At 49.1% G+C, this 26,421-nt stretch overlaps 1 protein-coding gene across 2 annotated transcripts in view; it reads left to right on the top strand.

Annotated features, from left to right (window-relative positions):
• The window catches only part of SORL1 (sortilin related receptor 1), a 44,873-nt gene extending 19,920 nt beyond the window's left edge, over positions 1-24,953 (top strand). Inside the window, exons 17-48 of one of the 2 annotated variants that reach the window (XM_062608825.1) lie at positions 820-992; positions 1,159-1,290; positions 1,778-1,869; positions 2,583-2,829; positions 2,907-3,045; positions 3,213-3,386; positions 3,548-3,661; positions 4,331-4,453; positions 4,606-4,725; positions 5,884-6,006; positions 6,209-6,316; positions 6,738-6,869; positions 7,090-7,221; positions 7,786-7,920; positions 8,272-8,427; positions 8,884-9,033; positions 9,422-9,550; positions 10,976-11,102; positions 11,605-11,774; positions 12,337-12,449; positions 12,762-12,866; positions 13,822-13,894; positions 14,981-15,063; positions 15,322-15,418; positions 15,994-16,178; positions 16,647-16,766; positions 16,867-17,031; positions 22,232-22,406; positions 22,943-23,049; positions 23,689-23,881; positions 23,999-24,211; positions 24,549-24,953. In XM_062608825.1, coding sequence (XP_062464809.1) covers positions 820-992; positions 1,159-1,290; positions 1,778-1,869; positions 2,583-2,829; positions 2,907-3,045; positions 3,213-3,386; positions 3,548-3,661; positions 4,331-4,453; positions 4,606-4,725; positions 5,884-6,006; positions 6,209-6,316; positions 6,738-6,869; positions 7,090-7,221; positions 7,786-7,920; positions 8,272-8,427; positions 8,884-9,033; positions 9,422-9,550; positions 10,976-11,102; positions 11,605-11,774; positions 12,337-12,449; positions 12,762-12,866; positions 13,822-13,894; positions 14,981-15,063; positions 15,322-15,418; positions 15,994-16,178; positions 16,647-16,766; positions 16,867-17,031; positions 22,232-22,406; positions 22,943-23,049; positions 23,689-23,881; positions 23,999-24,211; positions 24,549-24,616 — 4,373 coding nt within the window. In that variant the 3' untranslated portion in view covers positions 24,617-24,953. Of the gene's footprint in view, positions 1-819; positions 993-1,158; positions 1,291-1,777; positions 1,870-2,582; positions 2,830-2,906; positions 3,046-3,212; positions 3,387-3,547; positions 3,662-4,330; positions 4,454-4,605; positions 4,726-5,880; positions 6,007-6,208; positions 6,317-6,737; positions 6,870-7,089; positions 7,222-7,785; positions 7,921-8,271; positions 8,428-8,883; positions 9,034-9,421; positions 9,551-10,975; positions 11,103-11,604; positions 11,775-12,336; positions 12,450-12,761; positions 12,867-13,821; positions 13,895-14,980; positions 15,064-15,321; positions 15,419-15,993; positions 16,179-16,646; positions 16,767-16,866; positions 17,032-22,231; positions 22,407-22,942; positions 23,050-23,688; positions 23,882-23,998; positions 24,212-24,548 lie in introns of both variants that reach the window. The other variant, XM_062608823.1, reaches the window with a different exon arrangement.
• The last annotated feature ends 1,468 nt before the right edge of the window (positions 24,954-26,421 follow it).

Raw genomic sequence — 26,421 nt, 5'->3', positions numbered from 1 at the left:
TGCTGGGATTCATGCCAATGCCATGCTTAGTTTTGCTCCTCGTGCAGAGCATGACACGTTATTCACCCCTCTGAGCCCTCTTGAGCTATTTGGAGAGCTGTTAGTCATGCTGAGAAGGGCCCTGCTGACTGAAAAGTAAACCTGCAGTCCCCACCGGGCTGGGCTTTGAAGTGCCGTGTTCCCAGAGTATTTACTGATCGTCTTCAGATACGTGTTGGCTCGCACCATGGTAACACTTTCATGTACCGTATCTGTTTCGTATCTCCCTATTATCTCATTAGGGATGCACAGCCAGAGTTACTTACTGACATTAGCTTTACTCATTAAGAGCATTATTGGCCTTTACCAGTAGCGTGCTAATGCCAGGGAGACTTTGCCCCAGACCAGGATCCCATTACACTGGATTCGGCGCGATACAGAAACAAAACCCACTCTGGGATATCAACTGCAGTGCCCGTGTCCCCCAGGACTTGCAGATTTCCATCACTCCCACCTTTTTATGAGGTTCTTGAGAAGCAGGAGATCAGTATTTAGTTTCCAATTGGCAGTGCACTAACATGGGAAGGAAGGGTCACGGCACATTTTGCCGTGCTCGGCTCCTCCTGGAAGAAACAATGGTTGCAGTGTGCTCCTGGGCACACACGGGACCTGCACAAGGCTATTAGTGTGTTCCCATTAACCTAAGCCCACTGAGACAAAGGGCCTTTGCCTTCCTTACGCTGAGGTGCTAAAACAAGCACCAGGAGTAAGACAAAATACCTATTTGCCCCTTGAGTAGCCTAAAATGGCCTCTGAATAAGGCACCCTGTGTTCTTGCAGAGGAGAACGAGTTCATTCTCTACGCCACCCGCTACTCCATCCATCGCTACGACCTTGCCTCTGGTGTCAGCGAGGAGCTGCCCCTGGCTGGGCTACGAGGGGCGGTCGCCCTGGACTTTGACTACGACCACAACTGCTTGTACTGGGCTGATGTCACTCTTGACATTATACAGGTGAGGTGGGGAGTGCTGGCCACCCGTGGCATCGCCTCCTTGCACCATACACACCCTGCAACGCAAATGTTTGTCTTGGGTACTCCTCCCTCCGAGCTGTCTGTTAGTGACTGTGCTCATGAGCAAGTTCCTCATCTGCTTTTCTGATTTATTCCTTTCTTTGCAGCGTCTTTGTCTCAACGGCAGCTCCGGGCAAGAAATAATCATAAGCACCGGGCTGGAAACAGTGGAAGCGCTGGCCTTTGAACCTCTCAGTCAACTGCTGTATTGGGTCAATGCTGGGATTCCCAAAATTGAGGTACAGCTATGCTCACCGGGCTACACTGATGTGTCACAGTGCATCTTTGAGGTGCCCGAGCTCTAAGCTGGCTTCTGCCCTGAAATCTTGTTGCTGATGGGACATTACTGAACACTGACCCACATGCCACTTCATTGGATCTAAACACAAACAGGCTATGACAACACTCAGCCCTGTGTACTTAAACGAGGTCACTTTGTGAGGCTGAATCACACAGCAGAAACGGAGAAAAAGCAACATCCTTGTGCAGTATGCACAGCCACCACAGGGCACACAGAGTGCTCACTCTGCCACGTAGAAACATCAATAAATGCATGGATCTACCCTCTTTTATTACCTCAGGAACTGCTCCCTGTGCCCACAGCAGCTGTTTTATTAGGGAGCAGTGATTACCTACCATAGATTGCATGTAACTTTAACCAGCACAACTGCCTCCCATACTGCCCGCACTAAAGGCGCCCCTCCTGGCTTTTGGTTACCATTCTAGGTTGCCAATCCAGACGGAGACCTGCGACTCACCGTCCTCAATTCCTCAATCCTTGAACGACCCAGAGCCCTCACTCTAGTTCCCCAAGATGGGTAAGAAAGAAAGCATCGCAAGTAGCCTTGGTGTTCACCAGGGGAATCATTCTGGTCCTTCACTGCTGCCCTCATAAGAAGCAAACATGAGGAACTGTGCTGCATGGAAAGCTTTTAAGACTCAGTCCCAAAGGGTGGGATGGGGGGACAGGAGTGATGGCAGGCAGCACAGCAGTCCTGCCCCATGCAGCCCCTTCCTGCCATTTCATACCCAACTAAAGCAGGAGCAGAGATCACAAACTGTTTCTCCTTTCAGTTTAACTGCTGCTTTTCCTATCTGTACATATCTACTAGTAAATAACTCTTCCTGCCAGTAAAACTGGTCTGGTCACTGAGGAAAGCACTGCAGTAATGCATGAGAAACTGAGCTGTACTCAAATTCAAGAGCCAAATGGAAGCTACAGTTTTGCTGCACTGCAAATACAGCCCTGACAAACCTGAGCTGTATTTAGGCATATGTGCTAAAGCAAAGCAGTTCAGTGCAAGGTAACCTACAGCTGCACTCACACCACAGAGCCTGCAGCTAAGGAAGCCTCTGTGCTGCTTGTAGATCTGTTGGTAGCATTCATTTGAATTGCAAAGAGCTCCCTTTTTCCAAAGCATGTCTTGCAAGAGATACGGAATGTAAAGTATTCAAACCTCTGCTCATGCCCCGTTTCCTTTTGATGAGCTGGTTTGTTACTATGTCGAGTAATCTCTCTGCCTCTTGCCAGGCTGATGTTCTGGACAGACTGGGGAGATTCCAGAGCTGGCATTTACCGCAGCGACATGGATGGGTCATCGGCTGGGTGCATCGTTTCAGAGGGCGTGCGGTGGCCAAATGGCATCTCTGTGGATGACCACTGGATCTACTGGACCGAAGCCTATATGGACAGGATTGAGAGGGTGGATTTCAATGGGATGCAGAGGTCTGTGATCCTGGACAGCCTCCCTCACCCTTATGCTATTGCTGTGTTTAAGGTATGTATATGGCGGCTCCTTTCCTGTCCGCACACATTTCCATAGCATGCATGCTAAGAGCAAAGCCTGTGTTTCAGAATGAAATCTACTGGAACGACTGGTCACAGCTGAGTATTTTCAGAGCATCCAAAAACAGTGGCTCAAGAATGGAGATCTTAGTGGGTCGATTGAATGGGATCATGGATATGAAAATCTTTTACAGAGGAAAGACAACAGGTAATGGCATGAGTGCGTAGATGATACTTAGGGATGTGATTTAACAGAGCTAGCTCCCAGTGGGAATATGAACCCAAAACCCGGAATATCAGGTGAAATTGGGCTTCCCACTGCATCTCCAGCCCTCTGTCCTAACAGCGTCCCCTTCCTCTCTGCCCTCACACCAGGGGAGAACGCCTGCATCACCAAGCCCTGCAGCCTGCTCTGCCTGCCCAAGTCGAACAATGGCAGGAGCTGCAAGTGCCCCGACGGGGTGTCCAGCACCGTGCTGCCCACAGGGGAGGTCAGGTGCGACTGTCCTCGTGGCTACATCATGAAGAACAACACCTGCATAAAGGAAGGTAAAACCATGCTTGGTTCTTGCTGCGGCTTTATACTGAGGGGTGGCTCCTGCCATTGCAAGAGGTCGGCATGATCTTTCCAAGGAGGAGTATGGCCTGTCCTCTGAAAGCGCAGCGTCATGCCTCGTGCCAGCTCGGTTTTGTTTTCCCTTTTGCACCAGAAAACACGTGTCTGCCGAATCAGTACAGATGCTTCAATGGGAACTGCATCAACAGCATTTGGCAGTGTGACAACGATAATGACTGTGGGGACATGAGTGATGAGAAGAACTGCCGTAAGTGTCCTGAGGTGGTGTCTGCCTGTCCAAATTTAGATGTCTGCTGTGTTGGCAGTGCACCTGAGCTTATGGTGTATGCTCCCTTGACGGTCATGGAGAGCAAGAGGTGCTCCTTTGATAGGCATCTGAAGCCAGTCAGATGAGTTGTGTCCTGCAAGGGCCAGTATTTCCCCCTTGACCAATTCAGGTGTAAACGTCTAAAATGCAGCGAGACTGATGCCAGCTCTCACAGGAGGGTGTGTGTTTGTCCTTGCAGTAATTGTCTTCTGAGCCTAATTGAGGACACAGCCAATGATGAGGAAAAGAGTGCAGATAGAAAGCGACTTTCTGTCTGCATCGTGCAGACATAGGCTTCTTGTTGAGCTAATAAATCAAGTTCACACATTAAAGATGGAGGTCTCATTTTGAGTAAAATTAGGGACTGCCAATGCATGCAGGAGGGGCAGATGTTCCATAGCTTTGCAGAGCTTGCAGGGTTTGGAATAGTGCACCATGGAAAAAAAGGCTGGGTTTAAAGACAGGAGCAGCATCGAGCGAAGCTTGTAGGATGCCATCCCTCTCGCTTCACTTCCATGCATCGAGTACACGCACTTGGGCAACAGCAGCTGTTTCCCAACCACCACCTTAACCTCCTGCTCCTCCTCCTCTCCTTCCTCGCTGTGTTAGCTACCACTGTGTGTGATGCCGAGACCCAGTTCCGCTGCCAGGGCTCAGGGACGTGCATCCCACTGTCCTACAAATGTGACCTGGAGGACGACTGCGGGGACAACAGCGATGAAAGTCACTGCGGTGAGTGCCCTCACCCAAACCTCCTTCCCTGTCCCTGTGTAAGGGCACAGTGGTTTGGGGCAGGGTGTTACGTGTTTACTGGGTACTGGCTGCTCCTCCTCCTCCTCTCCTCTGGTCCTGACATCATCTGAACTGCGTGTGCTTGTTTGCAGAGGCCCATCAGTGTAAAAGTGATGAATTCAGCTGCAGCTCAGGGATGTGCATTCGTCTCTCCTGGATGTGTGATGGTGATAACGATTGCAGGGACTGGTCCGATGAAGCAAACTGCACTGGTGAGCATGTTGATGTGACCAATAACCTTCCTTTGCAAACACTTGCAGCCCGAGATGCTATAAATACCAGCTAACATCTTGTGCCTCAGTTTCCCTGCTTGTGAACTGCACCACCCAGCCAGGCAGCCTGCAGCTCAGCTTGGGGTGGATCTAGAAGATCCCTTTCAGGCCTCCAAGCTCCTGCGTGCTCACCTCCTGTGGCATTTACCATGCCTCAAGCCTATTGGGTTTATAGCATGGCGCAGGGGATCTTCACTGTTAGTATTCCAAGTGCGTGGCTATATAAGGTTTAATTTATAATGGTATCACTTATCTCTCATGTGAGTTTCTCCAGGGAGAACTGTTACAGGAAAGGAACCTACTTCAAAAAGTGTATCAGGTTTGTAAAGCCTGAAGTTGGAATTATCTAAGAGGATCACAGTTATTGGAGAAACATTTCATCTGACTTCAACAGCGGCAATTATTGCTCTTATCTCAAATAATTACATTTCACACTGAATATCTAATAGAATATTACTGCCACAAGATTGCAGTATTTTGAAATATCTGCAAGCGCATGTCACTCGCTAGCCTAAAATCCACCATCGTGCAATTTAATTAAGTTGAACACTGCTTTTCTGCTCAATAACGACGAGCGCTCTCCTGGATGAAGAACAGTATTTGTCTCTAAAGCGACAACATAGACTAGGCTTCAACCAAGATACGCCACAGGCAGATACTCTTGTGACAGGAGCCTGAGGAAAGCCAGGGCCCTCCTCCCTTGGAAACCCGAGGAGAATTGCATTTCTAATTTGGTTTGGCAACACAGAACAGCCTTGCCTGCCTTAATTAAAGGCTGTCTCTGATCTGTCCTGCCCTGCATGGGGGACCGCGCCGCCCCGCCAAGCCTTGCTTATGCTGTGATGTTTCTTGCCATCTCTGGCAAGATGCCACCGCTGCCACCTTTTCCCACTCACTCAAAAGGCTGAGATCAAAGGGACATCTTTGGGAGGGCTTGCTAGCCTCCAAAAGCATGCACAGCAGGAGAAGGAAAGACCACAGTGTGACCCAGGAGATCCTGGAATCTCTTGCCAGGGGCCTGACACATATTGCAGCTTGGTGGGGATGTGGCAGTGCCCCACACTCAGACCTCCCCCCCCCCGGCTCTGGTTTCAGCAGTATATCACACGTGCGAGGCCTCCAGCTTCCAGTGCCACAACGGACACTGCATCCCACAGCGCTGGGCGTGCGACGGTGATGCTGACTGCCAGGATGGCTCCGATGAGGACCCTGCCAACTGCGGTAACATGAGGATGGGGTTCTGCAATGGGGAGGGAGGGATTGCTACAAACCCACCGAGATAAACCTGCAGCAAACGCAGGGGGATGACTCCCATCCCTCCAAAAGCAGGGAGAAGACAACTGGGGCTCTGCTGTGGCTACTTAAAGGCAGCCTTAGACAATCCCCCCCCCGCCCCCAGCATCTACCCAATTCTGCATTTCAGAAAAGAAGTGCAACGGCTTCCAGTGCCCCAACGGCACTTGCATCCCAACCAGCAAACACTGTGATGGCATCAACGACTGCTCCGATGCCTCGGATGAGCAGCACTGTGGTGAGTACCAGAGCTGCGGGGAGCTGGCGGGGTTCTACCAGTGAGGACTGACAGCCCTTCACAGTCTGCCAAAGCCTCTCTCACTGGGAAAAAAAGCCCCGGTGAGATAATGGGAAAGCCTTAGTTAGCATTCAGGAGCCCCCCGGGAAATCAGCTGGTCTGTGAGTGTCAGCAAAAGGCCCTGGCAGGGCTGTCGCCCATAGGAAGGATGCGCTGTCAGGAGCTGTATTCAAGGAGGTGACCAAACCCTTCCTGGTGCCTGTGCCAACCTGCTTGCACCCCAATGCGTTAGCGGGTGAGGAAACTTTGTGTAACTTGCTGAAATCTGGCTGCTGCACTCAGGTCTGCAGATCACAGTGGATGGCATTCCTTCTGCCAAGGACAGCAGAGGTGCCATCCCTTCTCCTCCTCACCTCTCTAGAACCCCTGTGCACCCGCTACATGGATTTTGTGTGCAAGAACCGGCAGCAGTGCTTGTTCCATTCCATGGTGTGTGATGGCATCATCCAGTGTCGAGATGGATCAGATGAAGATGCCAACTATGCTGGCTGCTGTAAGTGTGATATTGTGCATCTTTGCAAAAGGAGGTTGGGTAGAGAATGAAACCAGATGCGTGGAGAAGAAAATGTATCCCCCAAGGTACCAGAAAGCTGCCACATCTCCTAAGAGGTGGCTCTGGTAATGCTCTGCTTATAAATCCGTGATTGACTGCTTCCTCAATGATGAGCTTCCCTCAAGCCCTTGGTCTTTACCTCTCATGCTTCTCTATGCAGCCCAGGACCCCGAGTTCCACCGGACCTGCGACCAGTTCAGCTTCCAGTGCCAGAATGGTGTGTGCATCAGCCTGGTATGGAAGTGCGATGGGATGGATGACTGTGGCGATTACTCTGACGAGGCAAACTGTGGTGAGCAGTACCTCAGGGTCTCTTGTCACTGTAGCTCCAGCCCCCTTTGAATATCAGGAGCATTCTTCATGTTTTACATAAGGACTTGTGTATAACCTGATACGGCTGGCACATCTTGTGGCTGACTAAGTCATATGTGACCATATTTACTCCACAGATTCCCAGCCCAAAGCAGACAGGCAGTTTTCAGCCAGACTCAATATTTACACCACTGTTCCCTGGGGAGCTGTAGGAGCTGTACCCAGCCAGATGAAGCAGCTGCCTCTTCATTTCAGAGTTGCAGGGCTTGCTTCTCCCTTTCTGCCAAGCTCTGTCTGAATTTTGCTGGTTCTGAGACCATAGGTGGTGTCTGGCCATGAAGCACACAGACGTAATAGTGATGACAACAGGAATGGGGATGCTGGGGATGAAGAGAAAGGACTCTGCCCACGCTGCTTAGGCAGATAGATAGTGTGATGCTCTCTGGATCAGCCGTGGCCCAGCCTGAGATGCTCCCATGCCTCAACTCTGATGAAGAGTGGCGAGATAACACTGGAGCTCACAGGGCTCTCCTCTTGTTGTCAGAAAACCCAACAGAAGCCCCGAACTGCTCCCGGTACTACCAGTTCCAGTGTGGCAACGGGCACTGCATCCCCAACCGATGGAAGTGCGATGAGGAGAACGACTGCGGGGACTGGTCTGATGAGAAGGACTGTGAGGGTAAGGGAACACAGCACTCTGCTCACAGGAGCCCTGGCTGAGGCTGGGCTGTGCCATGCTGAAGGACTACTTGTAGCATCAGCTGCCTTCCCACAGGGCTGCCTGTGCCAGCTCCCATGGCTCCAAAAATCCCCTATAAATGGCCAAGTGTGCACTCTCGTGCATCTTTTAACTCTGTGGTTTTGGAAATGCCGATTAGCAGCTGTGTAGATACGATGCAGATGACAACTGGGCTTGTAACACCTTGCCTGCTGCTCACTGCCTTCCACTGACAGTGGCCCTCAGTCTGATGGGAACAGCCCATATGCAGGAACCAGGACTTCAGCTCAGCTCTCCCCGGTGTATTTGCAGGTTCTCCAGTTCATCCCATCACTACATCCATCCCACCGACGTGTTTACCGAACCACTTCCGTTGCAACAGCGGCACCTGCATCATGAACAGTTGGGTCTGTGATGGCTACAAGGACTGCACCGATGGCTCTGATGAGGAAGCTTGTCCTACCTCGCGTAAGCTTTTCTCTTCCTCTGTAGGATCGTGTCCCCAGGGACTGTTGGCCTTTTGGTCTCAGCTCCTTGCCAGATAACAGGGTTGAATTACAACAGGTCCTTGCTCAAATGACAGGTCTTAGAGTGCGTAGAGACATGGGAAGCAGGGCTCCAGAGCGGGTTTTCCAACTCACTCCTATGCTGAAGGTTAAAAGAGGGGTTTTTCTCACCGTGGTCGTTTCTAACGCTTGCTGAGCTCCGAGCTGGTGCAGCACATCTCCTGCAAACCAGTTGCTTTTCCAGCCCTCTGCAGTCAGAAGAGAGGATGGCTTTGGACATCCCAGCACCAGCCACCTACCTGCTAGATGGGAAGAGATTGCCATCTAGTGGAGTCGAGACCTGGAGACAGGTTTTGGTCTTTGGTGCCTGTGGCAGCCTCATGGCTTGGGTGGTTTCCTCACTGGCTGCTGTGTGCAGGACCCAACGTGACGGCCACCTCCCCGGCGCTGCAGGGACGCTGCAGCAGGTTCGAGTTCGAGTGCCAGCAGCTGCACAAGTGCATTCCCAACTGGAAGCGGTGCGATGGCGTGCGGGACTGCCAGGATGGCACGGATGAGAGGAACTGCCGTAAGTGTGAGGAGGGGACAATGACTCCCTGGCCCTTTCCCTTGGGAACCTCTTTGTGAGGACAGTGGAGCCACTGAGGAATGTTATTGCTGGTGAAATCCTTGCAGTAAATGCAGCATTAGAGTAAAAAAGACCCAACCAAGAAGAGATATTCCCATTAGAAGTCCAGTGGGGTTGTTTTCTGTGGGATAAACTCCAGGTTCTTCTGATGCCATCATGTCAGAAGATGCAGCCACAATGAGATAGCCCTGTGACTGACACACTTTGCTCGACATGCAGCTGCCCCACCACCCTGCCAGCTTTGTAGCAGCACTGGCACTGGAAACAGCCCAGTGCTGGTGAGGAAACTTTAATGCCTTGAGTCCTGAAACCATTCTGCCTCTTTCAGCTACTCAGAGCACCCTGTCATGCCCTAATGGTTATAAATGTGAGGATGGAGAGACCTGCATTATGTTGACAGAGCGGTGTGATGGATTCCTGGACTGCACAGACAGCAGTGATGAGAAGAACTGTACCGGTAAGCAACAGCCCTCTCCCATTTCCCATGCTCTGCTCTGTGTTAGCACGCAGAGGAGCTCTCCTGATTACATGACCTTGCATTCATAACATCCTAGACACATCTGCCTGCGTTCAGCTGTGCAGCCTGCCTCCTCACCCATTTATACCCAACTTCCCAGCCAGCTTCTGCACTAGCAATTTGTCTTTTGAGCCTCAAGCACAGAAAAACAACTTGAGGATGGGAGCAAAGCTGTCTATTTTACATAGTGAAGCAATGGTCTCCAGCTCTGTCCTCCTCTGCAGGGTGACCCTGGGAAAATGGCAAGTCCCCTGCTGCCATCACTGGTCCTCCCACACTGGCCTTTGGTGGTCCTGTGGAGGCACAGGGGATGCAGGCAGCAGCCGGCCCTGGGCAGATAACAGCGATCAATCGCTGCCTCTGGACATCCATGAGGTTGAGCTGCTTTTCTAGTGACCTGCTTGGGGGTTTGAGCATCAATCAGGTTATAGTTCTTTAATTAGATATTGATTGGGGGAGGCTAGCAGATTCAGGAGAGGGGGAAGGAGCTGCTGAGATTCATGGCTTGGCTGCTACACCAAGGGGAAACCATCTCTTTTCCCTTGGATATCTCGCCGTGCCTGTCTGCGGACCTGCATCCCTGCTGGGTTTCATTTCCAGATTGTTAGGGAAAATGAAGCAGCAGTTTGGCTCTGCTCCACTTGGTTTCTCTACAGCATGAGGAACGAAGCTGAGCACCCAAGCGGGGCCAGGCCATGGCATTTGAATGTGGGCTCTGATACGTAGTCCCTGGAGGGAGAGAGCAGGGAATGGCCTAGTGGGAGCAGGGCATGGACTGGGGCCATTTCAGACAAGCACCACCAGTCTCTGCCTCTGCCAGCACTGGACTTCACAGCCCTGTTACCCCCTAAATGCCTCTCCCAAGGTCAGGTAGTGATTCAGCTGCAGAGCTTGCGTCAAAGCAATCCCCAGACTACTTCTTTAATTACCACCCTTTGCTTGGGTCCTTCTGAACACAAGATTTGATAAGGAAAACCACACCAAGAAAGGCCCTGGATAGCTTACAGTGACAGCACGGATCCATTGCACAAGTAGAAAAGTGACTTAGCTTGCACTGATCCTTTTGCACACATACGCTTCCAAAATGATGTTGAGTATTTCATGCAGACAGACAAGAGGTTGTGGGGAAAGCTGAGAGCACCAGGGGTACGTTCCTGCTCTGAACTGCCTCCTGACAAGCATGCTCTTCTCCACTGATAACACCCACCTAAATTACACATCTAATTCAAATGGTGCAGACACTCCCTTCGGTCACACTGCTGTTCCTACCTCCACCTGTTTGGGCTACAAACACAACTCTTGTTTCTGTTGTGGGAAAGGACTTGTTTCCCGGCGATAGGCTAACGTTTGCCATTGCCTGCTTAGATGACACAATCGTGTACAAAGTCCAGAACCTCCAATGGACGGCTGATTTCTCTGGCGACATCACTCTGACCTGGGCTCGGCCAAAAAGAATGTCCTCGACCTCCTGTGTTTACAACATCTATTACAGGTACACCACCCACTGCACTGCATGACCCGGTGCTACTCATATCAAGTATAGGGTAGGAGAAGCATGAGCAAAGGTATCAATATGCCCGTGCTTACAGCAAAGTACCGTACAGAATCAGGCCTGAAAGACTGAGCTGTGCAATCTAGTTCTGCTCAGAAAACCAAGGCTATGTTTGTTTTGTCCACTACTCGTGTAATGTAGCTTTCTTCGAGGTGGAGAGGGTCTTGCTTTTGTGGGACCACTAACATTGAGAACAAAGTCAAGAAATGAGGGCACAGAAGTTACAGAAAACCTCAGAGGATGGTGCTTATAAGTCACTAAGCTATGTTTAGTTCAGGCTCTCAAAGAGCATCTTTCAAGTTGGTGGTGTGGCTTCATTGAAAAGAACACTAAGCAGCAAGCTGTTAACATACAGATAGATGGCTTCACTCTTTGGGACAAGCTGTGTCCCCTGTATTACTAAACACCATCCTGACTGGAGAGGTGGGACTCTCTCATGCAGGACAGTTGGTGAAAGCATTTGGAAGATCTTGGAAACCCACAGCAACAAAACCAACAGCGTTTTGAAAGTCCTCAAGCCTGACTGTACCTATCAGGTGAAAGTCCAAGTGCAGTGTCTCAGCCGAGTCTACAACACCAATGACTTCATCACCCTCCGGGCACCAGAAGGATGTAAGTAAACCTGCACGGATCATACCAGTGACCTGGTGCATGCTGCTTTGGCTTACACAGTACTTACTGCAGAGGTATCCCTATTACATAAAAAAGGAGTCTTTTCACAGGCCTGGGAATTGTGCTGGACTGGGAAAAGGGCCATGGGTTCCCAGCCTAGAGTCAGCCCTGCACTGAGTCACTAGCCTGCCTTCTTTCTTCCCCATGGCTTAGTGGTTTAGTATCCCTGGGAAGTTCATCCCTTCTCACAGTGCTGAGCCTGTGGGATTGTTCAGTACCACACACAAGGAGCAAGAGCCTTCTATCTGCAGATTGGAGATCAGATGAAGGAAGGGATGCAAAAGAGAGCAAAGATCTTGGTGAAATCCTAGCTTCACTGCTGTTACAAGCAAGGCTTCATTGCTCCAGAGGGAGGTGATAGGGATTTGGGACACAACTGTAGGAATAAGACATCTCCCATGAGCCAGACCTGCTTAGCCATCCCCTCTTTGTCCTAGACTTTCCCTGTGTGATCTGGAAACACAACTGCGACAGTCACTAACACCTTGGTTTCTCTCCCTAGTACCAGATGCTCCCTTTAACCTTCAGCTGTCCCTGAATAAAGAAGCTGAGGGTGTGGTGATGAGCTCCTGGAGTCCCCCTGTGAATGCCCACGGCCTCATACGGGAATTCATTGTGAGTCCACGGAGGGATAGGGAAGGCTGTTGGGGGCTCACAGCAGCGTGGGCTGGCCTGTCTGAACACAGCTATCCCTGCAAAGGAGGGGGGCCAGGAACAGGGCATTTTGTAGAGGCAATCTGCTGAGAGCATCATAGCAAGTTGGGAGAAGAAATGCTGCAGGGCTGTAGGTAGCACTGCCACCCTAAGTTCATAGCTTCATTTCTGGCTCCCTTTCTAAGCTTTCATACTTCTTTCCATCGATATTTTGACACAGAGGGTCAAGTCACCCTGCAGTGGAACCCTCATCCTTTGTTTTGGTGCTTCTAGGTGGAATACAGCAGGAGTGGATCCAAGGAGTGGTCATCTCTTAGGACCACGAAGAACTACACTGAGATCAAGAACTTACAGGCCAACACACTGTACACAGTTAGAGTGAGTATTTTCAAGGCTCTGTCTATGCATGCTCTCATTACTTTTCACTGCATGGTCTAAGTCCTGCACAGTCAAGTACTTGCTAAAATAGTATTCTGTTAAAACCCTGCCCTTTAATGTCAACCCACAATGGGGGCTTGGCATTTGCACTGCTAATGTATATAGTTTCAAGGCCTGAATTAAGGCCCTTCATTTGGCCATCCCAGGTGGCCAGGCTGTATTATGAAATCTGCACTAATTGTCCATTCCAATGTCACTGCAATTGCACAGTATCTGGGTCACAGACAAATCTGGTCCTTACTATATCACCAGGAAAAGCAGCAGATCGACCCGTGGGGAATATATGCACGTGGGAGAAGCTGGGTAATTATAGACAGAAGTAATAAGAATAAGAAACAAAAGTCTGCACACTGAACCCTGGGAAATACATGCTCTGCCACTGTCCACCCCTCCCTGTGCAGAATGAGCATGGATAGCTCACGGGGAGGTGGGATTAATGAGACCCCACTCCCATGAATCAGTGTTATTCTTACAGTAGGCTGGAGCAAGTCTTTCCTTCCACGGTATTCCTTCCCATATTAATCTATTCCCAAATAAGCCTTTGGAACTAGATTCAGAGCTTGCATGGGCTTCACCAGCATGATTCTTTGGACCGATAGAGTCCAAAGCTCCTTATCTTGCTGGACTTCTCATAAAGATCTCATAAGAGAACAGTTATCTGCAAAGAGGATGCACCTCCCTCCTCTTAGATTTCTTTAATTGACTTAAAGTAGCCTGCTTTATCTCTGTAATACCCATTTTATTGCCAAGTAATTAAGCTATTGTTTGCTTCAAAGTCCTTTTCCCATGAGCTCTGCCATGTCCATAACCTTGCTTTAACCTCATTCTCCTTTTGCATTATACAATGTTGGCATTATACATTTGTTCATATTAACCAGCCCTCTTGTTTGAAAAGGTTGCTGCGGTAACTAGTCGAGGAGTGGGAAACTGGAGTGATTCCAAATCCATAACCACCATAAAAGGCAAAGGTAAATGTTGTTGTTTCAATCGACTTGGATAACATAACAAAAAGGCAGAAGCTAAGCCTGAAGTGTTAGCATCAGCATACCACTACCAGCATAACCACCCCTTTGTCCTCTGTTCTTCCCTATGGAAGGCTGTACACTATTTATTACTTTGCTATACCAGACTGAACAGGTCTCTGACTCTCCCTCTGAACTCTGTGGCATGTAGGATGGATGTACTGCCCAGGAAGTGGGCAAGAAGCCTATGCCGAAGGTGCCCCTCTCTCCTAGACTGCAGATGGATTCCCTCTGGCTTACGTAGGCTAGATCCTACCTTCAGATAGGCAAGACACATTACCACCAACTCCTTTTGAAAGGATGCTTGCTCGTTCTTCTCCCTCTTAGGTTACGATTATGAAGGTTTCTGCATCTCATGTAGGTTAGACCACTGAAAGGCTGCTAAAGCTCCCAGCAACTACCACAACATTACAGTCTGACAGCAGATAAATTCAATCACAGTCAATTTTCCCCCCAAACTGTTTTTAGAAAAGCCTTTTGAAATCGTTTGTATTCATGCCAAGCTTTATCTCCCAAACCCGCATTCCGATGTCAAAATCATCTGCTAATTTGTCAGATAAAAGTGTATCCTCACTCTGCTGACAAAGGAAGGAAAGGAAACACCATGCTATTAAAACTGCAGGATTCAGATAAAAAAACAGAGGTAGAAAGAACTGTACTAATTTTCACTTCTGGCTTTGCAGGAGTGTTTGGCAACTGTCCCCACCAAGACCTCCTCCCCTCCCTCAGAAGGCCATTAACTGTGATATGAGCTTGTCCCACTGAGTTCAGAAGTAAAATACCTGAGCCCAAACCTCTCTGCTTCCAGCCTGTTCTGAGCAAGGCACGGATAAGGCAGACTGTGGGTGGTTGACAGAAAATGATGGAAGTACAGCCTGTCAGTGTCTTCTCTGAGGGATGTATGGCTTACAGGCAAGGTTGGGGCTCGAAGGATGGGGGATTCCTGGTCTGAGAGCTGGTTGTCATAATGAAAGCCTGTATTTTACCTCTCAATAAGTATTTGTACTTCTTTGTGTTTCTCTTTCCTTCCAGTCATTCCTCCTCCTGTCATACACATTGAGAGCTACAGTGAAGACTCCATAAGCTTCAGCCTAAAAATGACTACTAATATCAAGGTAACATTTTCACCTTCTGAAACTGAAGGAAAGGGATGCATTGAGTAAGTGGTAAATACTGGATGGGATAAGCTGTCACTATGTAAGCGCTGGAATTAACTTATTTCATGCTAAATCATTTCTTACTACTCATAAACTGCCCCAGCTCTTAATTAGGATGGAAAATACAATGCAGAGACTTTCAGCAGTGACTCTTTCACTGTATGGAAACCGGCTGAACTGAGGGTTCCTGTTCTGTGTGCCCTTGCTGCTTGACAGGTCAGCGGTTACGTTGTGAACATCTACTGGACGTTTGACACACACAGGCAGGAAAAAAGGACTCTGATCATAGAAGGAGAAAAGTCCATCCAAAAAGGTAAATTCTGTGCTAAGTATAAAATTCTGCTTTAGTCAACAGCAAATGGAAGGTTTTACAGAAGGACGTGTTCTACTTTTGCAACTAGTAGTTTCTGTTTAGTATAAAGTACATCTGGAAAGGACAAGCCAGCAAATCCCTGGCCTCTGTTGCCAGGACTTGGAGATTTCAAGCAGATTTGGGATTTAGCCCCCAGAGCTGCACTAGCCTTTTCTCAACACATTTTGTTTATGGTTCTTTATCTGCTCTGCAAAAGGTTAGCAATTTCTTGGGCTTGTATACATGCCCCTGTTAATCAGATTGCTGGTTTGGAGTGTATAGCGTAGATGCAAGGCAAGCATCCCAATACAGGAAAGCATCCCGATACTGGAAAGCAAAGCACTGGCTAGCTTAGATACCAGAGTCCCATGTGCTTCTGTGTAAAGGAAATGACTCAAAATTAGTGAAAACACTAACCAAGGGAGGCAGGCTCCTGACCAAGCCTGTTTGGTGATGGTGACCCTTTCCTCGTGCTCTCACCCTGCCATCGCAGTACTTTGCCTCACCTAATAGTGCATGTTTCTCTTCTTGCTCAGTGGCAAATTTGACAGCACATACCCCCTATGAAATTTCTGCTTGGGCTAAGACGGAGCTGGGTGACAGCCCTCTGTCTTTTGTACATGTCGTGACCAGTGGGACAAGACCTGCATCACCAAGTCTCAAGGCCAAGGCCATCAATCAGACTGCGGTGGAGTGCAGCTGGACTGGACCGAGGAATGTCGTAAGGCACCAGCTCTTTTCTCCCCCATCTAGGAGGAGGTCTAGCTCAAAACCTCAAAACACAAGCAAAATCTGAAGTCAGGATTATTTGTTGGGATAGAATTCCAAAGCCCTGAAAATCTTATGCCCTAAAAAAATAGGGAAAGCACCTGATGCCCTTAAACAGAAGCACAGAAAGCTTCATGTTGTCTATTTGTTCAGCCACTGATGCAGTGAAGTGGCTGAAAGACAGGTAACGTGATGCTCCAGTGGTCTGTCAATTAACTGCTGTGTTATTGGACATGAGCCCCAGATTTTAGGGTGGGGAGCACACAGACAGACTGAACCTGAACTTGGGCAATAGAGTGCCCAAACAAAAAAAAAGGGTCTTTTCTTTATGTCCCTAGAAAGTGACAGCCAGTAAAAGTTTGGGTGGATGCTCTGGGCCATACCAAACTGTATTGTCCCTGTTGTGCTGCTTTCTTCACAGGTCTATGGCATCTTCTATGCTACATCTTTCCTAGAGCTGTACAGGAGCCCTCACAACACCACCACGACCTCCCACAACATCACTGTGCTCGTGCAGCGGGACGAGCAGTACCTGTTTCTGGTAGGCTCCTTTTCTGTTCCCACTCCTATCCGCGCTGTGGGCTGTAGCTTGCTCCTGAAGCTTAAAGGCACACTATTAACCACTGCGTCATCCCTTCAAGGTCCGTGTGATGTCCCCTTACCAAGGACCACCTTCTGACTACGTTGTGGTGAAGATGATCCCTGACAACCGGCTTCCCCCTCGACACCTCCACTCAGTGCACACTGGAAAGACTTTTGCGGTCATTAAGTGGGAATCTCCCTATGATTCACCCGACCAGGACATGGTAATACCTCACAGCACCTTCTCCTGTCCCTTTGCATGCAAAGACAGATCCCTGCCCTGCTGCTAATAGAGAAGTGAGTGTGAGATAGGTTTACACTCCATTCAGATAGTCATCATCAAGATGCTGACACCTCGGAGACCTGCATTTCCTCTGTTTGCATTACAGGTCTATAACATTCATGCTGCATTTAAAAGGAGTCAGGTCTGGGATAGCTGTTACTGAGTCTGAAAGCAAACTTGGGCATGTGCTGAAACACCTTTCTGGCCTTCAGCTTTGCCCTGGGCTCCATTGTGGCCAGTATCACAGTATGCTAGAGATTGGAAGGGACCTCAAAAGATCATCTAGTCCAATCCCCCTGCCAGAGCAGGAACACCTAGATAATGTTGCACAGGAATGTGTCCAGGCGGGTTTTGAATGTCTCCAGGGAAGGAGACTCCACAACCTCCCTGGGCAGCCTGTTTCAGTGTTCCGTCACCCTCACTGAGAAGAAGTTTCTTCTCAAGTTTAAGTGGAACCTCTTGTGTTCCAGTTTGTACCCATTACCCCTTGTCCTATCATTGTTTGCCACTGAGTAGAGCCTGGCTCCATCCTCGTGACACTCCCCCTTTATATATTTATATACACTAATAAGGTCACCCCTCAGTCTCCTCTTCTCTAAACTATAGAGACCCAGCTCCCTCAGTCTTTCCTCATAAGGGAGATGCTCCACTCCCCTAATCATCTTAGTTGCCCTGCGCTGGACTCTCTCCAGCAGCTCCCTGTCCTTCTTGAACTGAACTGGACACAATATTCCAGATGCGGTCTCACCAGGGCAGAGTAGAGGGGAAGGAGGACCTCTCTCGACCTACTAACCACCCCCCTTCTAATACACCCCAGGATGCCATTGGCCTTCTTGGCCACAAGGGCACAGTGTTGGCTCATGGTCATCCTGTCGTCCACTAGGACCCCCAGGTCCCTCTCCCCTCCACTGCTCTCTAACAGGTCGCTTCCCAACCTATACTGGAACCTGGGGTTGTTCCTGCCCAGATGCAGGACTCTACACTTTCCCTTGTTATATTTCCTCAAGTTATTCCCTGCCCAACTCTCCAGCCTGTCCAGGTCTCGCTGGATGGCAGCACAGCCTTCTGGCGTGTCAGCCACTTCTCCCAGCTTAGTGTCATCAGCAAACTTGCTGATAGTACACTCAATTCCCTCATCTAAATCATTGATGAATATATTAAATAATACCGGTCCCAGTACTGACCCTTGAGGCACTCCACTAGTTACAGGCCTCCAACTAGACTCTGCCCCATAGACTACAACTCTCTGGCTTCTCTCCTTCAGCCAGTTCACAGTCCACCTCACTACCTGATCATCCAGTCCACACTTCCTCAATTTAGCCGTGAGGATGCTGTGGGAGACTGTGTCAAATGCTTTGCTGAAGTCAAGGTAGACTACATCCACCGCTCTGCCATCATCCATCCACCGTGTTATTTCCTCATAAAAGGCTAAGAGATCGGTCAAGCATGATTTCCCCTTGGTGAAGCCATGTTGACTGCCCCTCATAACCCTCTTATCCTTGATATGCCTTAAGATGGCACCAAGGATAAGGTGTCCCATCACTTTCCCAGGGATGGAGGTGAGGCTGACCGGTCTATAGTTATCCGGGTCCTCCTTCTTGCCCTTTTTGAAGACTGGAGTGACATTTGCTTTCCTCCAGTCCTCAGGCACCTCTCCCATTTCCCAAGACTTGGTAAAGATGATGGAGAGTGGTCTAGCAATGACTTCCGCCAGTTCCCTCAGCACCCGCGGGTGCATCCCATCTGGACCCATGGATTTATGGATGTCCAGATTGCTCAACTGGTCTCTAACCCATTCCTCATCGACTAAAGCAAACCGCTCCGTCGACCTGACTTCATCTAAGGTCTCAGGGGTACAGGGCTCTTCAGGACTGCCTGCAGCAGAGTAGACAGAGACAAAGAAGGCATTCAGTAACTCTGCCATCTCTGTATCTTCTGTCACCAGGGCACCCATCCCATTCATCAGTGGGCCTACATTGCCTCTGGTGTTAGTTTTGTCTGCCATGTATTCGAAAAAGCTCCTTTTGCTGTCCTTGACCCTTCTCGCCAGGTTTAATTCTAAGGAGGCCTTAGTCATCCTAGCTGCCTTCCTACATCCTCTAGCAGCAGCCTTATATTCATCCCAAGTGGCCAGCCCCTCCTTCCATGACCTGTAAACTCTCCTCTTCCACTTGAGCATACCCAGCAATTCCCTATTTAGCCACGCAGGTCTCCTGGCCCTCTTCCTTGACTTCCTACGTGTCGGGATGCTCCGATCTTGAGCTCGGAAAAAACAATCCTTGAATGCCAACCATCTTGGGCCCCTTTACCTTCAAACAGCCTTGCCCATGGGATTTCCCCTAGCAATTGCTTGAAAAGGCCAAAGTTTGCCCTGCTAAAGTCCAGGGTTGCAATTCTACTTGCTATTCTACTAGTCCTACCACACAAGACCCTGAATTCCACCATCTCGTGGTCGCTGCAACCAAGGCAGCCCTCAACCCTTACTGCTTCAACCAGATCCTCCTTGTTAGTGAGGATGAGATCCAGCAGCGCTCCTCTCCTGGTCGGCTCATCCACCATTTGCAGGAGGAAGTTATCATCCATACACTGGAGGAACCTCCTGGACTGTGGCTGGGTTGCCGAGTGGTCCTTCCAGCAAACATCAGGGAAGTTAAAATCCCCCACGATGACCACGGCCTGTGACTGTGAGGCCGCTCTCAGCTGCCTGTAGAAGGCCTCGTCAACTTCCTCACCCTGATCTGGTGGTCTGTAACAGACACCCATAACAGTATCGCCCCTGCCAGCCTGCCCCTTAATTCTCACCCACAGACTCTCAACTCGCTCGTCATCTGTCCCCGGACAGAACTCAGTGCATTGTAGCTGCTCCCGCACATAAAGAGCAACCCCACCACCCCTCCTGGCTGGCCTGTCTTTCCTGAAAAGGACATAGCCCTCCATGACTATATTCCAGTCATGTGAGCTGTCCCACCACGTCTCTGGAATTGCCACCAGATCATAGTCTCCCGATTTAACACAGGTTTCCAACTCCTCCTGCTTATTTCCCATGCTGCGCACATTGGTGTACAGACATTTCAGGGAGCGAGCTGAGCACACCGATTTCACCCTAGGATTATAGGAGGCCTCCCAGTCTTCATCAATTCTGGAGCGCTGCCCCACTGGGGCAAGCCCAGCTACAGCCCCATCCCCCTTCGAATCTAGTTTAAAGCTCTCCAAATGAGCCCTGCTAATTCGTGCCCCAGCATCCTTTTGCCTCTGTGAGATAAACCTTTCCCACTTGTCATTGTCCAGACTGGTGCCCTATAAAACCAGCCGTTATCAAAGAATCCAAAGCCCTGCCTGTAGCACCAGTCTCGAAGCCAATCGTTTATGAACTGAATCTTCCCATTCCTTCCCACATCATCAGTGGAAGATGGAAGGAGTGAGGAGAAGACCACTTGAGCCCCAGACTCTTTCACCATCTGCCCCAAGGCCCTGTAGTCTTTCTTCATCCCCCTCAGACTGCGGGAAGCAGCTTTCCCCTCACCTGTCTGGAAGACCAGCAGCGGGTAGTAGTCTGTCGGGTGCACCAGGCTGGGGAGCGCCCTAGTGATATCCCTGATCCGGGCTCCAGGCAGGCTACACACTTCCCTATGATGAGGGTCACCTCTGCATATCGGGCCTTCTGTTCCTCTCAGAAGGGAATCCCCTACTACAATGACCCTTCTTTCTTTCTTATCAGAGGCAGTCTTGAGGTGAGAAGTCGACCGCCTTTTCCTATATGGCCTCGTAGGCTGGCCTTACACCACATCCTCACCTACCTCTCCTTCAAGATCCAGGGCCTCGAACCTATTACAGAGGGACACCTGGGGAAGCAGGGCAGGAAGGGGGGAGGGCTTCCCACTACGCCGAACTGGAACTCGCTTCCAACCCTCGTCGTCTTTTTGGTCCCCTACCTCTGCGCAACAGCTACAGGGCAGGGGCTGTCTCGGGCCATCCTCCTCTGTGTGAGAAGGCAGGGGGTCCTTCCCCTTTTGGGGGGTATCTCCCTGGAACCGTTCCGACTGGCCCGCCAGGGAGTTACTCCACCAGTCGATCTCCCTTTCACACTCCCTGATGGTCCTCAGCGTCTCAACCTCCTCCTTAAGTCTTGCCACCAGGCTAAGCAGATCTTCTACCTGCTCACACCTCACACAGGTGGAATGCCGTCCTCCCTCCCCGGCAGCAGCAGGCTCTGGCACTCCCTGCATCCAGAGACCACGGTTTGGTCGGGGTCTCTGTCTGAGTTGCTGCAGTCTTCTTACTGCAAGCTCTCCTTCTGGAGGCGACCACACTGGTCCGCAGTCTGGGACACCAGCAACAGGGTCAGCAACACGACCTGCTTGTTCCTCCCTGCGCCCGCCCGGTGGGCAGCGACATCGCTGCCCTCTCCGAGCCTCTTTCAAGGCAAGCGGCAGGGGCGTGGTCACCGTCACCATGGGAACGCCCCCCGCCACGTGAGCCTCTCTCTCGCAAGGGCTGCTGGGGCTTCGGGGGTCGGGACATGTCGGGAATCGCGATATCTCTGCGCTATCCCCTCTGAGTTTCCTCATCTCCGTTGACCCTCGCGGTCGCTGAAGCGTGCCGGCTGCGGCTGTAGCCGGGCTAGCTCCGATCAGCTCACTGGAGCCCAGCGCACAGGTCAGGCGTTGGGCCTGGCGTGCCGTGGGCTCTGCCTCCCGCTCCAGCCCCAACAAAGCCTGGTTCTGTTTTCTGCCATGCTGGCGAACAGTCAGGTCTCGCTCCGCTGAAGGCGAGGCATTTTCTCAGCAAGCTTCCCACTCCCACTCTGGTGCAGAGACTTTAACAGCAAAGGCTGAGGGGTATAAATCTGCCTGGCAAAACGGGAAACTTTGGCAGAGCAGGAGGTTGCGTTGCGTCCTTTCATTCATTAAGAAATACAACCTGAGGTTTTCCTCCTGCCCTCGTCTGTTCCAGTAACTGCGTTTTCTGTATCTAAACACTGATCTCAGGCAGTGAGTCAAACCTTACTTCCCAGGCTTTCTGTGCAGCACAGGCATAGTTTAATGCATGTTTTGCCCCCCCCATCCTATGGTTGTACGAGGTTACTAGCAAGTCTGTAGCAAATTAAGACCTTTCACTGTGTGCCTTTCCTCCCCCTCCAGTTATATGCTGTGGCAGTTAAAGACTTAGTAAGAAAAACAGATAAAATCTACAAAGTGAAAACCCGGAACAGTACAGTGGAGTACACCATTAAGAAACTTGAACCGGGAGGCAAATACCATGTGATTGTTCAACTGGGAAACATGAGCAAGGAATCCAGCATGAAGATCAACACAGGTAAAGAGTACTACTGGGTGGGTGCCAGGGCAAGTCCTTTGCAGCACTGTCCATAGAGGGAACACAAAGCCTGTCCTGCGCATCATCCATCCCACCCCTGTGCTGGTTGGGGGCTGCAGGAGTGTTTCTGCATTGCTTAATCCTCTCCCACAGCCAAAGCCCACTTCTGAGAGGCCTCCCTGCAGCTCCCAGGGAAGGCAGTTGAACCCCTGAACAGCAGGAGCAGAGAGGAAGCCTCTCAGACAACGCATGGGGAATTATATTCCTGCCTGGATGGAGATGGGAAAGACACCTGTTTGGCTGGCTGTGGAGACAGCATGAAGTACCATTACAGTCCTTCCATAAAACCCACTGAAAGCCTCCTTCCAGATTACACACCACAGCATCCTCTCTCCCAGTACAGCCCTTTTCCAAGGAGAGTATTGCGCTGAGCCCTTAAAGATAACTACGTTTTAGAAGTGACCCCGTTGCTGTTTCTCAGCCAAAAGCAGAGTGTCACCACTGTTAAAACCTGACCTGCCATTTTTCCTCTGCAGTTCCACTGTCTGCACCTGATGCCTTAAAAATTATAACAGAAAAGGACCATATTTTGCTCTTTTGGAAGAGTTTGGCATTAAAGGAAAGTAATTTCAATGAAAGCCGGGTAAGTTGTGATATATCTCTTGTCCTACAGGCAGTGTTTCAGAAAAACCTAGAGCAGAGTCCCTGCAATTCTCCTTTCACAGACTCTTTATAATACACCAACACCCTCTGATCCTCGAAGTGTCTTTGATGAGCCCTCTAGATAGAGCTCGCTTCAATTCCTACCACAATTAAGGAACTAAAGCTGATAGATCCAATCGGTCACCTTTTAAGGGTATAATTATCCCCTTGGAAAAGGTCAACTGTCACACATGTGGAAGGACTGGGAATAGGACACTGTCCAGCACATCAGTAGTACCCGAGAATTGTCATTATTGAGAGTCTGATAGCAAATCTGTGGCACATTCTCCGTCAGCAAACAAGACATCACCTTTACTGGACCCTGTCTTTTGGGTGGTCTGGTAGATGCTAAGAACAGAGTGAACCAGACACACCAAAGTGTTTTCTCCACCCTTAGCTGGCCAAGCTCAATGCACGCTGACAGGCACGGACAGAGACTCTCCCAGCTGATAGCCCAACACATTGCAGCAAAGCTAGGTACAGAAGGAAAAACAAGCATCAAAGCCCTAATAGGAAAGGCAAACCTGACCTCTGCCGCTGAGTAATATGGGGTATGTATCTTTGTTTTCACAACTCTCAGGGTTATGAGATCCACATGTTTGACAGCTTGATGAACATCACAGCTTATCTCGGGAACACCACGGAAAACTTCTTCAAGGTTTCCAACCTGAAGATAGGTCATAACTATTCCTTCACCGTGCAGGCCAGGTGCCTGTACGGTGGGCAGATGTGTGGTGAACCAGCCACGCTTCTCTATGATGAACTAGGAACTGGTAAGTCCCTGTCATTTTCCCCATCCTCCTTAACAAAGAGCAATGAAAGCCTCACAAGCTCACTAGAGAAATGCGCTATCAGTTGCAAATAGCACTTCTCTCCCTCCCTTATCATAGGTGAGGACTCCTCTGCAGCAAAAGCCGGTAGATCCACAGATGTGGCTGCCATCGTGGTACCGGTGCTGTTCCTGCTGCTGGTGACCCTGGGGATTGGCTTCGTGGTGCTGTACATGAGGCACAGACGGCTGCAGAACAGCTTCACTGCCTTTGCAAACAGCCACTACAGCTCCCGCCTGGGCTCGGCCATATTCTCCTCGGGAGATGATTTAGGTACGTAAGGCCTTGGTTTCATGCAATGGCATTGAAGGATACAGTGAAGTCAGTGCAAGAGCTGACTTCTATGTCATGCTTTAGGACACCTTTGGCATAAACATCTCTATAGATTTGATTTTGTCCTAAGAGTACAAAGCCCAGGATGGATGTTTTTAACAACTTCACTTAAACCACTCCCTCTAATGCAAATCGGAATATAACAGATATAACAACCAAGTAGGAGCATGAATAAGGCCACAATCTACTGGTTTTGAGGGCTGTTTTAGTAGCCTCTTTAGTCATGCCCTATGACATGCTGCGAGCAGCATAACAGCACTCTGGGTTTGTTTTTCAGGAGATGAGGATGACGAAGCCCCAATGATAACTGGATTTTCAGATGATGTTCCCATGGTCATCGCATGAAGCGCGTTTCTGACTGTAAAAACCAAATGGTGTAAATATTTTATTTGATAAAAATAGTCAATGGTTTATTTTAAAAATGCACTTTGAGTTGCAATACGTTATTTTTATATGGGCCAAAAAAAGAGAAAAGAAACTTAAAAATACACTTTGTAGTAATCAACTGTGAATTGCAGACTAGGTCAATTGAGTAACAAATTGCTTTGATTGAACATTAATTTAGTCTTACAAGGCTATGCTTGCTGGGCATGCTTTTAAGTCTGTGAGATATTTTCCGTTGACTAAATTGGCTACTCCTTTTATTTTTCTAAGACAAGAATAAATTTATTTAAACATAAAATTCAGGAGATTATATATGTAGAGAGAGAGAAGTAATATAGTCCCTGAAGGTTCTGCTTTTACTTTACGAAAATCCTTGGGTTTTGTTTTATATGGAAGTATTTTTTGTTGTGTTAATTTATTGGGAAATCTGCCTGAGAACAGATTTCCAAAGTCGTCAAGACATTGTACACGTTATTGTGTAGAACATGTGCCACTTTATCTTGCAAGGCAGTTGTATCCTGGCACCCCCACCATTTTACATGTCTCCCCCTTACTGAAAGACCCAGTCTTTCAGCAATCTCAGAGCCCAAGTCAAGACTCTGCGGCGCATACTTTGTGTATGAGCTTGGTTTCCTGCTGCCATACCTATAAGCCAAAAGCATCCCTACCAACCACTGCTCATTGCACATGGCCTAATTCATCTATACTTTACATCAGTAATGTCACTGAAAAAGATTTGCCATGACCTGAACTTAAACCACCCTTCCCAGGTAATCAGGACACCTCTCCTCTGTGGAGCTTCTCCAAGATGCTAGTATGTTGGTGGGACAGAAGGGGGAGCCTCTACTGTACACAACTAGGAAACAGCCTCGCATACACATTTTCCACAGTCACACAGAGCAGCCAATACTAAACATCTGAATTCATTTGGTTTGGAGCAGGGATTCGGTCTTCCTCCATTAGCATTTCCTAAAAGCAGCTGTGGTTATACCTTCGAGTACCTTACAAATAACATACAGATGCATATGTATTATTTTCCCATCGCTAGTCATCTCACGTTTCCAGTAGACATAATACTGGCTACAGAGCTAAGCAGTAGAAATATCTGGTTTCCACTACCGAGCTTTTCTTTGTGACAGCACAATGTGAACCTCCCCATGAATCCAACTATTGCCAACCCAAGAGCATCGACACAAGCGGATGTTCCCAGGTCACGCTCTATATATGCAAAACTTCACACCCATGAAATACAGCACACTGTTGTGTCACACTGCTTTCTTTGTTGAAATCCAAAGTATTTTTGCTGTGTAGATTAAGTTATAATTGCAGTCTTCCTACAGATGAAATGAGAGAGGCCACCTATGTTTTGATATGCGACTTATCCATTTAATTTCACATGCAGAAGATGTATAAGAAGTCAAAGTTCTGTATGGTTTGATACTCTATAGAAATACTAACTCTATTTTCAATTACTCATATTACCATTCCCAGTGACAGGGTTTTTTTCCCCCAAAGCTGGGACCAAACTATAATGGATTTTTATAAGTAACAGCAAGCTTGCAGAGTTACAATATTTTTACCTTGTTAGTGGGTCAGGTGCTGAGTAAATCCACCCAGCATGTATAGCTCAGTTTGCCTAGAATTACAGCTAAAGAAACCAGAATCTGACCCAGACACTAAATGATTCTAAAGATATAAACCAGATTTTATGCAGGGAAATATAAAGCCTAAAAGCAGAGCTGGAGTACAGAACCCCTTCCTTGCAA

This window comes from Pezoporus occidentalis, unplaced genomic scaffold (genome assembly GCF_034315485.1).
Source record: "Pezoporus occidentalis ecotype Australia unplaced genomic scaffold, CSIRO_AGI_Poc_V1 ctg130, whole genome shotgun sequence".
Taxonomy (NCBI): domain Eukaryota; kingdom Metazoa; phylum Chordata; class Aves; order Psittaciformes; family Psittacidae; genus Pezoporus; species Pezoporus occidentalis.
This window is presented reverse-complemented; position numbering and strand designations above follow the sequence as displayed.